This window comes from Melospiza melodia, chromosome 4 (genome assembly GCF_035770615.1).
Source record: "Melospiza melodia melodia isolate bMelMel2 chromosome 4, bMelMel2.pri, whole genome shotgun sequence".
Classification (NCBI taxonomy): domain Eukaryota; kingdom Metazoa; phylum Chordata; class Aves; order Passeriformes; family Passerellidae; genus Melospiza; species Melospiza melodia.
Window position 1 is genome coordinate 80,027,463 of NC_086197.1, and position 13,379 is coordinate 80,040,841.

At 34.8% G+C, this 13,379-nt stretch overlaps 1 protein-coding gene across 3 annotated transcripts in view; it reads right to left on the minus strand.

The window, feature by feature from the left end:
• CTTNBP2 (cortactin binding protein 2) overlaps positions 1-13,379 on the minus strand; it is a 76,294-nt gene that overhangs the window by 25,628 nt on the left and 37,287 nt on the right. For all 3 annotated transcript variants that reach the window (XM_063155326.1, XM_063155327.1, XM_063155328.1), the window contains 4 exons: positions 10,136-10,339; positions 4,569-4,668; positions 1,994-2,144; positions 693-947 (listed from right to left, as the gene is read on the minus strand). In XM_063155326.1, coding sequence (XP_063011396.1) covers positions 693-947; positions 1,994-2,144; positions 4,569-4,668; positions 10,136-10,339 — 710 coding nt within the window. The remainder of the gene's footprint in view (positions 1-692; positions 948-1,993; positions 2,145-4,568; positions 4,669-10,135; positions 10,340-13,379) is intronic.

Here is a 13,379-nt window from a genome sequence, read left to right on the forward strand (position 1 = left end):
TGTGTTTAGCACCCTCTATTTTCTTCCTGGGTAAAAAATTTCCCAGTGAGATCTGACTGACAGCTACCATATAAAAAAAAAAAAAGTCATTTGAATGGTCCATGTTAGAAGTGTACAGCTTCTGATGTCAAGAAGTAATATTAGATTTCCAGAAATCCTCCTGTTTGTCATCAGTAGGACCTGTTAGGTTATCCTGCATGTCATCAGTTATCCAAACTTCACAAAAATGTTTCATTGCCTGCTAAAAAGGCTGCTGAAAATAACAAATTAAACAATGTATGTCTGCACAAATCTGGTTCTCAAATTTCTTCTTCTCCACCCCTTCACAGAGGAAAAATTGTCCTAGTGAAATGATGTCCATCTAATATCTATAAGCACATGACATTCAATGAATTGGCATTCAGGGTGGGATTCATCTCACCTTAACTTTGAAAATCTCAAGTAATGATGTTTCCTCTTTTTACTCATGTCCCATAAGAGGTAGACATTTAAATACAATAATTCACTCCATCTGACACCTAGATTCTGGGACAAATTGTCCTCTGGAGGTCTATCTCTGTCGCTGTTAAATCAAGTTGGCCTATAAACCACATAATAGACTTAAACTTGACATCTAAGTTGTAATTCTTCAAAGATAAAAGTATTTATTTTGCCTAAATTCTAGTTTCTGTAACTTGTTCACACAGACTAACCTTAAAGCCTTTTGATGCTGCTATATGGGCAGCAGTCCAACCCTCTTTGTCAGCATGGTTGATGAGATCTGCAGAAACAACAGGCTTTACTCTACTGCTATAGTCATCTTCTCTCTTCTCCAAATCAAAGTAGTCTGAATTAGGCTCTGCATCCATCAAACAGTTCCCATTGTTTGGCTCTCCATAGTACATAAGGAGCTTGAGACTTTCAACGTTACCAGAATCCACTGCTGCGTGAATTGGTGACCAGCCATCCTAAAAAAGAAGCCACAATAAAAAAGCACACCGCCACCAAACACACAGAAAATTGTTTGCAGACTTATATCAGCAAAGAATCTGAATGGAAGGCTCTGTCTGGAAATTAAGAAGACAAGCAAGAGTGACATAATAATCCTTTGGGAAAACAGAGTTGATGGTATGTGTTTTGGGTGGAAGAAAGGGAAGAAAACACAGAAGAAATAAAATTTTACACCTTTTTCCAAGGACAGTCCAACAGATAAAATCTTCAAAATTTTAAAAGAGTCTAACAGGGCTTACATACTGTTAGTAAACCGCTTCCTTCCTGTGCATCAAACAAAAATGATTCCAACTACCAATATTGCTTCATGTTGCATTAATCCATTTATGAGTCAGTTTCACAGTGTTGACATCACAATTTTCTCTCATTCCAAGTAAAATATATTTACTTTCCAGTTGCAAAATAAATGAATGATAAAAGATTTAGTGTAATATTTATAGGAGGAGGAGAATGTTCTGTGAAGCTACTACTCTTTGTGCTGCATTTTGGAACAGTCTATAACCCACATTTATTGTCATAAGAACCTACTGACATCACAATCATAAAAAAACTTTAGGAAAGCACTTGAAAAAGGCAATTATGTAGGCAATTTTGAGACAGTCCTCCTTCCCTTCTCCTCTAGATTTGACATTTTTTTGGCCGTATTCTGTCATTTGTGATATATAAGACTGTCTACAATACTGGCAAAAAAGTTTTGGGGTGTTGTTTCTTCAAGGACACCAATAAAGCATGCTAACATAAAAAGTGGAAGCATTTTACAAATCCAGTGCTGGAGAAAAGTTGCAGCAAATTGCCAATGGAATCTGAAATGTGTAAAATTGTATGAAAGTCACATCATTTAGGAGATTTTAGACAATCTACAGTTAAAAAAACCCAGAAACTATTATGAAAATAACAAAATACTAATTTCAAATTATATGGTTTATTTCAGATTTAAAGAAAAGTTTACATAAATATTTTAATGTCAATATTCAGTACTATACAAGGTAGTGTTTTAACTTACACTGGTTTTTATTGTTCGATCCGCTCCACCTTCCAACAACATTTTAATACAATCGTTATTTCCATTTTTACAGGCCAGGTACAAAGGTGTCTGTCCTCTTTCAGCAGCATGGTTAATATCAGCCTGATACATAATTAATAATTCTGCACATCTACAGCAAACAATAAAGCAATAAAAGTGTCTCATGTTAGACATGCAACGCCTCTTTATAACTTAAGACATTTAAATATTTTAAATAAATTATTAATTTTACAGATGCAGACCTACCTGTGAGCAACCCATATACACAAGTATAAAGGATAATTTTGTACATAGGTATAAAAACAGACTACTTCAAACATGTAAATCTTAAACTTCTGTAGCTGCATTTAAAAATTGTGAACGTAAACCACTCAATTTCACAAGACTGCTAAAAACTTGATGACAGCTGCTTAAAAAAACCATTCAGCTGAGCAAAAAAAGAGACACATTTCTGACTACTGGTATTTAAAATAGAATTGAAAAGGGAAAAAATGAAATGAAGCACTAGGATTAGCTATACCAAAATGGACACTCATCTAAGGAAGTAACCTGGTGGGGCAGCAAACCAGCTTGGCAGTACCTACCATTCAGTAGGTACCTGAACAGAGGCTACTCTGCAAGGATGGCTTGAGTGTTTTGCTAGCAGCTGGGTTATGGAGGAGGGAAGATTAGATAGAGTGCTGAAGAGCAATTCACTTGCAGTTGGCATTCAGATCCAAACTCCTCTACTTCCTCACAGCCCTGTAGCAGTAGGTTCATTTTTTTCCCAGTTCTTGTGCCAGAATTGGTTACCTTTCCCTTCCCCAGCCTAGATTTTCAACAGCACTTAAGACCTTGCAAAAATCTTAATGCCAGTCAACTCACTCTGCAGTTCAAACTACTCTGCACAGTTAGCAAAGATAAGGTCCCAGCTTTCCAGCTCAATATTTATCAGGCCATAAAAATAGAAAGCATATCAACAATAAAGCCTCAAAGCAATTAGTGCAATGCCAAATAACTACTGATTAAGAGACCATACTGTAACAAAATATACTATGACAAAATATTTAAACCAATGTAAGGGATATATATAAGAATATAAGTAACTATATACTAAAAAATCACAACTATTTAAGAAAATTGGTTTTGATATGTTTTTATCCAGTCAGAAAATCAGTTAAGTTCAAGGTAAAATGCACAATTTTAGAGAAGAGTAAAACAGATAGCATTGATATGAATTACTTATCTATGTTTTCCAAAAATGCTCAACTGAACAAAAAAATACAAAAAAAAACAAATAAAAACAATGGTCTTGCCTTAACAAACGTTAGGCATACATCCTAACCATACAGTCACAAAGTCATCTTAAAAAAGGCTCACAACAAGACACTTCCACACAGCAATTCAAGATCTGAGTTTTAAGTCTGCTAGGTTAGAAATATCTGGTTTGATACTCTACATTATATTTGGTGAATCTTGAAAACCTACATCGAACTTCCACCTCAAGTTCAGGGTCATCTTGGCCTGGATCACATGGGAAATGATTCTGGAAGTTTCTCCTAAAATTAGTTACTGGACCAGCCCCAAAAAACTCGATTTTTTTTCTGACTACATAACTAGGGTTAGAATAACAGTATTGTCTTGGCTCAGGATCAAGGCTAAGGAAGTTGTCACAGGGGACTGGTCATCAAGCCTATGACAGACACCTACTGTGCAACTGAGAGCTGTTTAGTGCTGTCACTAACCCCACATTAGGAGACAGACAATACTGTTGCCCCAAATTCCACCTACTACAGATTTTTTTCTGTGCCTGAACTTTGAGGAGACCAACAAATCAAACAACCTGAACCATTAGTAGTCTTTCTGACATTTCTGGCTAGCCCTGTCATTCCATGCTCAATTTTACAATTCAACTCATGTTCAGTATCTGAAAAAGTAAAATCAAAAAATGTGTTTAGGGATATCATATTACATAAGTAAGTCTAAGATAAAAAGAATATGAAGTCTGCAATACCACAACACAGCTGATGATACATAGCAAAGTGTTGTGGGGGTAAGTCAGGGAAATAAACAACTTCCTATTTAAATGAAGTGTTAAGATACTTATTTTAGTGAGAGAATATGAATACAAAAAATTAAAGTTTTAAAAAACTTTGTTTTGTTGTGCAAGGTATTTGATTATACATCACTCAGTAGAAAACTCAGATGTTCATTTGCCTCTGAATATGATAGTTTTCTATGCCTCAAAAAATCAGTGCAAAACTAATTTCCTTCTTTCTTTGTTAACCCTATGCTATGGCTGGTGACTCAAAGAAAATTAAGAAATTCAGTGGTATGATGCCCAGTACCACATTGTAATTGCTAAGAATACATTCTTAGCAACCTTAAGAGCTGAAATTAGAAAGAAAACAAATAGAAAATATTAAAATCAGAATGGCATAAGAATATGAATTTAAGTAGATGCTTTTAATAAATTATAGTTGAGTACATTTTTACATAAGAATGCAACAATAATGTAAAGATAATAAAAAATTGAGTAACAGCTGACACGCAAAATCTTAAAGGCTTCACTTACTTGACATGTCCCTGAGCAACTGCTGAACACAAGGGTGTAAAGCCATTTTTATCAGCAGCGTCAACTTGTGCTTCTGCAGCCAGCAGCAATCTCACACAATCTATAAATGGAGCAGAACCATGGAATGAGTCAACAAGATCAGCCTTAAAACTGTGAGAGACTAAAGTCTGCTCAAGGGGCAACAATCAGCCAGTCTTTTGGACTGCACATCACACCTTAGGGGACTGAAATAAAAGCTCAAGTAGAAGTTTGCAGGAGAGAGATGAGAATGGCCTCCCATGGGCATCACCACCCTTCTGCAAAAAGGGCTTGGCTTGGGTTCTGCTGGGATTCAAATACATGCCCACTAAAGGCATCTCCCACAGTATTGGCTATTTTACCTCCCAAGTGGGGAATCTGACTTATCCAGGAGTTCCTAAGGGCATCACTGCCTACTGGCAGTAGTGACAAATATGACAGCCACAGGGGAGATGTTCACAAGCCACACAGACCTCAAGCAACACACTGACCAGTCTTATTTTAGGGCACTGACTTGTGATTGCAATGACAGATAAAATAAGCTGAAAAACTCAAACCTCCCAAAACCATTCCCATTCATATATTTTCAAAACCACATGCTAAAAATAGTACCAGCCTGATTCCATCATCCCTACAGCTAATTTAAGATAATTAATTACATAGTAATTAGACTGCTTTTCATCCACAAATTGGAATATCATTTGATGCAATTAACTTTGAAGAAAACAGTTGATCTGCTCCTCATTCTTGAAATTGGCTCCAGACCAAAATAAAACAAGTCTTTTGTAATTGAAACTACTACTTGGAAAATAAGCTCAGCTACAACACCAATTACAAACTCCTGACCTGATTTCTGAGCAAGCTTAATGCATGCTGTTCTGGCACTCAGTAAAATCCTGAAGCCAAGTTTTGTTAGTGAAGTTTAACTCTAGATACCAGAACCAAACACATATAATAATATAATAACTTGGATATCAGAAAAATATATTAAGAACTACTTATAAATCTGACTAGTCTACACGATTTTTCAATGTATTTATTCCTGCTACAATTTTTTCAAATACTAATACAGATGGTGTGGATTTGATTGAATAAATAATTTAAAATTAAGAAACAACATTCTAAAACACTCTAAGTAATTATTTTGTAAAATAGGATTCTTTAATTTTGAAGCAAGTAATCAGATGTGAAATTATCTTTGGTGTAAAGTTGGCTGTAAAGTTGGTAAGTTACCAGGACTTGATCTGTAATTTTTTTTTAAGTCATAAAGAAGCTCTCTGTTAACTAACTTACCAAGTCCTTCCAACTGTAAGATAGCATCACTTAAAATAAAATTATATTTTCATTCACTTTTTAAAAGAAGAATACTCTGCTAAGAATGACCTTTTTTTTCTTCTTGCCATTGTCAATCCTGTTCCTATATTAAATGATTAACTTGAAAGTACAGATTCCTGCTTGACCTCCTAAGATACTTCTAAAGTTTATGAGGGATGTTAAAAAAAATTTCATCTAGAAATTTCAAGTATTTGGCTAGAATACTCGGCTGTTTATTCATAAAGCATATGTTAGCCATGCAAAAGCCATGAACACACACAACAAGACTACCTGTCTAGAAAGGCATGGTTAATTCACACTTATTGACTGGTGGATCATTCAGGTGGTAGGTTATGTCTGTATAAATGCTGTTTCTGATGAAGCTTATCTCTGTGAAAATACCGCTTCTGAAAACAGCTTTTCATTCTGAGGGATAAGTGTGACCATGAGGAAACAGAGCTACTTGCATAAGGCAGAACATGTGAGCTAGTAAGCTCCACATGACCTGTTCTGGTGGCATATAAAGTAAAAGAGCAATTATCTCCAAGATGCCTGGGTCTTCTGGGTGGATTTTTTACTGGGATTTGGAGAAGGGTAATTTGGGTCAGACCAGGTTCATTCATCTGGTTCACTCTGGTCTGCCATAAAAGTAATAAGCAGTGGGGAGAACTCGATGGAAGGCCAGGCACTAAACCGACATTGGTGTCACTAAGTTACAAGTTTTGGTCATAGCAAAAGCAAAACATGGAAGCAAATTAAGATAAACACCTGGAGACTTTACTGCTCTCCACCACAGCTGGGTAGTTAGTTCTTCCAGAGTGATGGCAAACATCATGCAGATACATCCGTGGCTTGACAAAGCTGACTCCATGTAGCTGTATGTCTCTGCACCTCACTCCTTTCTACTTCCCACACCATTCCAGTTTTTGTCTATCAATCAGGGTGCCACAGCCTCCAAATACTCAGGATAGAAGAGAATCAATTATACTGTAAATGCACATGATTAGCACATAGCTGAGTCCAAAGGATATTATTTTCTCCCCACCTCTCAGGTTCAGGAACTCTTACTGTTTCATTCTGTCCTTCTCCACCTCTTTGTGGTGGAGAATGGTCACAATTTGCAACACCATACAGCTATGCAGATCTATTAGCTAAGAGAACTACTGCTATTAAGTGCACAGTAGACCTGAGGTGGTTCCTTCTTTGCTAATGGTAAAACCAAGGCAGTCTGACAAGACAACCTGTTCAGCTATCCCAGTCTAGTGGTTAAATCATGAAATTAACAGTTTCCTCATGTCCATTCAAATACAAAGAAACTGTGTATTTTTAGGGTGAATTTCTCTCTCTCAGACCTACAGAATTAGGGACACTGTGTGCTGGAAACAAAGCATCTGCTATTAACTTCATGTGCTGCAAAAACCCTCTGCTGCAGCTCTCAAAAGGCAACTGTTTCCAAACAGGAAAGCTACACATTTTGCAATTAGGATAGATTAGGACAGAATATTTCAGTGCTCCTTTTTTGTGTAACTCAATTTTTTCTACAGAATGGGCTGAAATCATTTAACAGCTGCTGCCACCATGCTGGTTACAATGTGCTCTACCACGCTCTAGTTATCTACACATCTCAAATACTGCATTTCTGCACTCAAAATGCGTAGGGAACATTCAGTTTCCACTCTTCTCAGAATCTCTGAAACATGGCTTTTCTGAAGGGAGGTACTCATGCTTGCTTTGTCAGTTCTAAAGTTACTCTTTTCTCCTCGTGAAATCTTCTCCAGGAGAAACAGGAACATCTGGTTAGTTGACTTAGAAATCTCAAAATCCATTTAGTCAATAAATCCACTTTAAAAATATTCTCAGTAAATTAAATCATGGTGTGATCACCCACCAGTGTAGGCTTGTGTTAAGTTTTATGGTTAGACTGAACCGTTTTAAGGGTTTTTTCCAATCTAAGTGTCTGTAAGATTCTATGGGGAAAAAAACCAAAACAACAGAAACTTACCATTGACAACACAACTCAATACACTGAAAAATTTGAACAATAAATTATTTTATCCTTAAAATCACAGCAGTATCATTTCTTTCCACCTGGCTAGTTAAGGAGAGGTATTAGAAAGGACTTTAAAAAGATTTATTTCTATACATCCATTCTTAAGCCTACATAAATTAGGTAAACTTAAGTCTCCACTTTGAATTGCTGCATATATCCATTCATTTGAGAACAAACTACAAGTAATGAAAAAGGACTATATATATACATATATATAAATATATTATTATATAATAAAGTTAAATGCAAAAATCTTTCTCCAAAATTTTTACAGATCTATACCTTTCAACTTTCATATAATTTATTAAGGAGACATCAACACTGCTGTTGTGTGATTCTCTCATTCAGAGTTCATACACTCCATTTAGTGGCTGAAATGTGATTTGTACAACCAAGTATTTTTCACATCCTGTCAAGTATAAATAGAAGAGCAACACTATAACCTCTGTAATACAGCTTTTATCTCAAAAAATAAAACATATTAAACAATTACAGGGTGCATATGCTTAAGTTTCTTTTTATTATTGTGTTTGCACAATTCTATCAAGTGTCTTTCTTATTTGAAATTTTGACAAAAAAAAAGGAACCAAATTGCCCTTGCTGTCAGTAGGAGCTGTTCAGTAACTGAAAATCATTTGCTTTGATGCAATTTTAGAATAGAAGATGAATAAAGAAGAATTGGGTCAATTATGATCTCCCACAAATATTAGCAAAGATAACTGCATGTAAGCCTGGAAGAATAGACCAAACATCCATTTAGTGAGAGGAGAATAATAATTCCACACAATATAATTACCTTGGATTCTTAATACTGCAGATAAGTTGAAAAAAGGAAAAAAATCACCAAAGGGTAAAAAAGGTACTCTTTCACAATTTTAAAAGTTTTGGCAACAGGAAAGAAACTCAGGTGAAAAGTCCCAGATGTTTCTACAAAAAAATTAAAAAAAACCGCATAGCAGCTAGGAAGCAAAGACAAAATATATCATTTGAAACAAGATAAAAATTCCTCCTTCCCTATGCCTGGTAGCAAAATTAACCTTGAACATGTGAGAAAAATGTACACTAGCTGCAGATTTTGTATCCTAACTTTAGTGTTATTTTAAAAATATTTCAAAAGAATTATGAAATAGCCTATGTACTATCTGGAACACTTGATCAGGGGTTTGTAATTGTGTCACTAATAAATATTTCATTAAATAAAATCACAAAGTACTCTTGAAAGCAGTGATTTTACTGGGACTTTGGTCCATGTTCTACTCTGAAATAAAATTCTGACTTTACTAAAAATTAATGGTATATTTGCCATTGGTATTACTGGACTTCATCTTTAGTGTCCAAAACAGCATAATGATACCACTTGCATTATAAGAATCTGGAGGTTTTTATGTAGGTAGAAAAAGCTATAGTAATGTACACTGGACTTTTAAAACAAACTGCTGTTTGAGAGCCTTTTGATAAAGGTCTGAAAATTATTTCTAGGAGTTTGTATCCATGAAGTTCATATCTGTTGGTAACACACCTGCTGCATTTCATAGATACATTCATAAAATATGAAGACAGATAGTTGAAAGGCTCAGAAATGCTTCTTCCTTAATACAGAGGAGGGTTGGGGTCATGAGGAAAGAAAAAAAAATATCTTTCAACTTTCTCAGGAGAGCCTAGGTAACAAATGAAGGCTATTTCATTTAGTTCAAAAATAAAAAACAGTTCATCTTATTTCCCAAGTAACCACACTATTCTGACACTATCTTCCATCATTTTCACTGCTGCTGCAGAAGATCAAAACCCTGATGACAACCTATTTTTTGCTGCTTACTCCCTGTAGAGGAAAGTTCTTTCTTTTAAGCTCCTATTGTCACAAAAGATCTTTAGTGTTTCACAGAATATGGGGTGATAATATCTGGTACCTTTTTATATGAAGGGATTGGAGAATTAGAATGGCTGTTCCTGCAGAATGCTACCAATTTTTTGTGTTAAGAATGCTTTCTGAGTTCCAAAGTTCTTCTCAAAGAAGTATTGCTTATATATATACTACAGCATGATTTTGGTCATATAATCTATATACCCCACTTTCAATTTCACATTTTTAAGAAGAATGCATTTGACTTAATTGAATATTACAAATTTATGAAGTAAGCTGTCACTAGTTTACATGGATGCCACACTAGATCTTGGTATCATTTACCTGTATGTCCATTCGTAGCAGCAGAATACAAGGCAGAATAGCCATCTTCACAAGAGTAATTAATGTCCAGTCCTTCTTCATTAAGCAGCATTGATAATAAAGTGACATTTCCCTGGGCAGCAGCTTGGTGAAGAAGGGTGGGCCTGCCACCCAGGGGGACAGGACCACCACTTGTTAACAAAGGGGTTAGGGAGGAAGACCAGCCTGTGAGTTAAAGCAACAGAAGTTAGAGACACATAAATAAGCCCTGCATTTTCTGTGTTCTTTTAAGTACTAAAAAGTATCTTCAAAATGACTGCATTTGTTAGTTTAGAAAAAGTTTTGTGATGGTGCTTTGTCTACACATTAGAAGGTATTCTGAAGAATAAAAACTGCATTGAGGGGTGACACTTGTTAATACAAATGAACAGGACCTCACGACAAAAGGTCAATGTGAAACTTGTGAATGGTAGTAGCATGTGGACATCTCAAAAAATTTATATTATCAAGGCTAACAGAAGTTTTAGACAAGTTTTAATTCATTTGCAATATGCCAGGAAGATTTTTTAAAATATCTATAGAAAAGTTTTCAAAATGAAGTACTTATTTTCTTATGTAATTTTATCCTCCTTAGTGCAAACTTTAGTATTTATATATTTGGTATTTATATAACTCACATGTAGTTATAAAGATTAATTGCACTTATTGACTTCAGGTGCCTTTCAATAAGTTTGAAAAAACATGTAGAAATCATTTATACAAATAATACAGAAAAAAAATATTTATTATTGAACTCTCCATTAAGGTACCGTTCCTTTTACTTTGTGATACTTAAACATTATAAAATGCTCCAGTGGGAATGAATAACAGGTTATACAAAATTTATGTAGGAAAGCTTTCACTCCATTAACAAAGAGTATTCAATCCAAAACTCTGAAAGCTTAGGCATTGTGGTTAAATGTTCTGGTGACTACTTATCAGCTTTAGCAGGCACTTTGTTAAGAATATGAAGTTTGCTGCATAAGGCATGGAATATTTTATGCATCCTTCCTTGAGCAAAGACTGCAAGAGAAAATAGGAGAAGGCTGGTTTTTTTTAATATATATTTTCATTATTACCTTTAGAAAATACACATGAGGCTGAAATTTGATACAAAGCAAGCAATTTGATACATTTTTCAATGCCTGAGACTGAAGAAGAGTTGCAGGCCATTAGCTTCAGTTCCATTCAAGCTGGTAAGTGCTATCCAACATCTCGAACTAGAAAAAGTATGTGTAAGTAGCAGTGCCATGCTGGGATGGTCTGCTCCACATTTTGGAAAACAAAATGAAATACAGAAATTCCCAAGAGAATTCTACAGAAACAATGGATTGGGTACCTTGTAAGATCTCAATACATTTTAATTAACATCAAGACTTACACAAGAATTCATCATCTCAGTAATACCAATGAAGAATACATCATTTGATTCCAGTTAAAAAAAAAAAAAAATGCTTGGAGTATTTTCACATTTGTTTCTAAAGTAAGCTGAATTTGTCAATTTAAATTAAGTTTACTAGTGAAGTATCTAAACATATGAACATATTTTTAGTATTTTCTCAATATTATTAGCTTATTATTAAACTTATTTTTTATATTCACTGTAAGAAGCCATCACTGCAGCTATGAAATTACCTTATAAATCCAAATTTAAACAAAAAATAAATTGTAAAATTAACTTCATACATCTTCTTATAACTTCAATTCTGACGCTGCCTTCTGACTATTAATACTCTTAGTAATACCTATTTCTCCAACACTTTTAATCAGAGGGGTTTGAGGGTTTCTGAAGTTTATAAAAAAAAAACCCCAAAAAGCAATATATAAAGTAAACTGTATGCTTTAAGTGGCAAAAAATATATTATCTTCAACTTCCACCATTTGAGAACAGTTAACTCTTACAAAATTCCCCAAGGTCCAAACAAAAACTTGTAGTATTCCTTTCCATTGTGAAACTGGTTTTAATTTTCCAGCCTTTTGTTATTCTTTGAAACTAACTATGCTGCAGCTGTTGCTATACATATATTTATGTTTTTAAAATAGTACTTCCATAGATTTTACTGTCTTCTTGTGGTAGTTAACTGATAGTGGATATTGTTAAGGTGGCACTACCATTACTGAAATTGTTTATCCAAGTAACACTGGAATTTTGGTAATATGAATAGTATTTTGAGTTTCCTTTCCTTTAAAAAAAAATGCAATTTTGGATGTAGTTTATTTGCTTGTTTATTTGCTTGTTCTTGAGGCATCCTTAAGAGAAATGCCAAAATGAACGGAACTTTTTAATGTCACATCTCAATTTTCATTTCAGCTCCTTGAAAAGAAAAATATGTTGTTGTAATTCAGTGATGAAATTAATTATACTAGGTTAGTATTAAATGAAAACCTTCTACTGATAAAGATACAAAAATAAGTAATAAATCTAACTTTACATTCTATTATCAGAGTGAAGCAGTATAATAAAATTCAACTCATCCAGTAAAAATGCACCAACATTAAAAGATAACAATAAATAAGGGACACCATTACAAAAAGTTAGGAAATGTGAAGCATCTGTGAAAGCTTGTAGGGCATGCAGTGATGAAGGGCAGAGGGACAGACAAAAACAGCTTCTGGCATCAGCTTCAGAATGTGAGATGGTTAATTTCAGAGCCTAGCTCAGTCCTTCACCCCCCCGCCACACACACTTTTATCTTCAAAGTCAATTGTAAAGAGAGAATAAATCAATCATTATAGAAATGAGCAAAATAAAAAAATATATATTTCATTCAAGAGTGACACAGAAAGCACAAAAGTAAGAAGAAAGTGAAAGCAGAAATCCCAGGGATATGGTAATCCAAACGCCTACATTTGTTTCCATTTTGAAGTCTTACAGCCATTGAACTGCAGAAATCCAAACAGAGCAGAAGCATTCTGGCACTGATTCAAAGGCAGCTGAAGTTAATGAAAACACTGCCACAGATTTTGAATCAGGCCATAAATGTTCATTGTAACGTCTCTATGTGCAGTCTGCTTAACATTAATGATGAAGGCCCATGTCTTTTCCTAGCAGGATGAAAAGAGCAACGTGTGGTACAACAGCCACCTCTGAAAGAAGATACAGTCACATTGCTTTAGCAGAATGCCTTAGTGACAGGGATCAGAGCTCCCATTTAGAGTTTGCTCTGAATAGTTCCTTTTCTTAGAACCAAGACACTTCCTTACTGAAAATCAGGCTGTTGATATG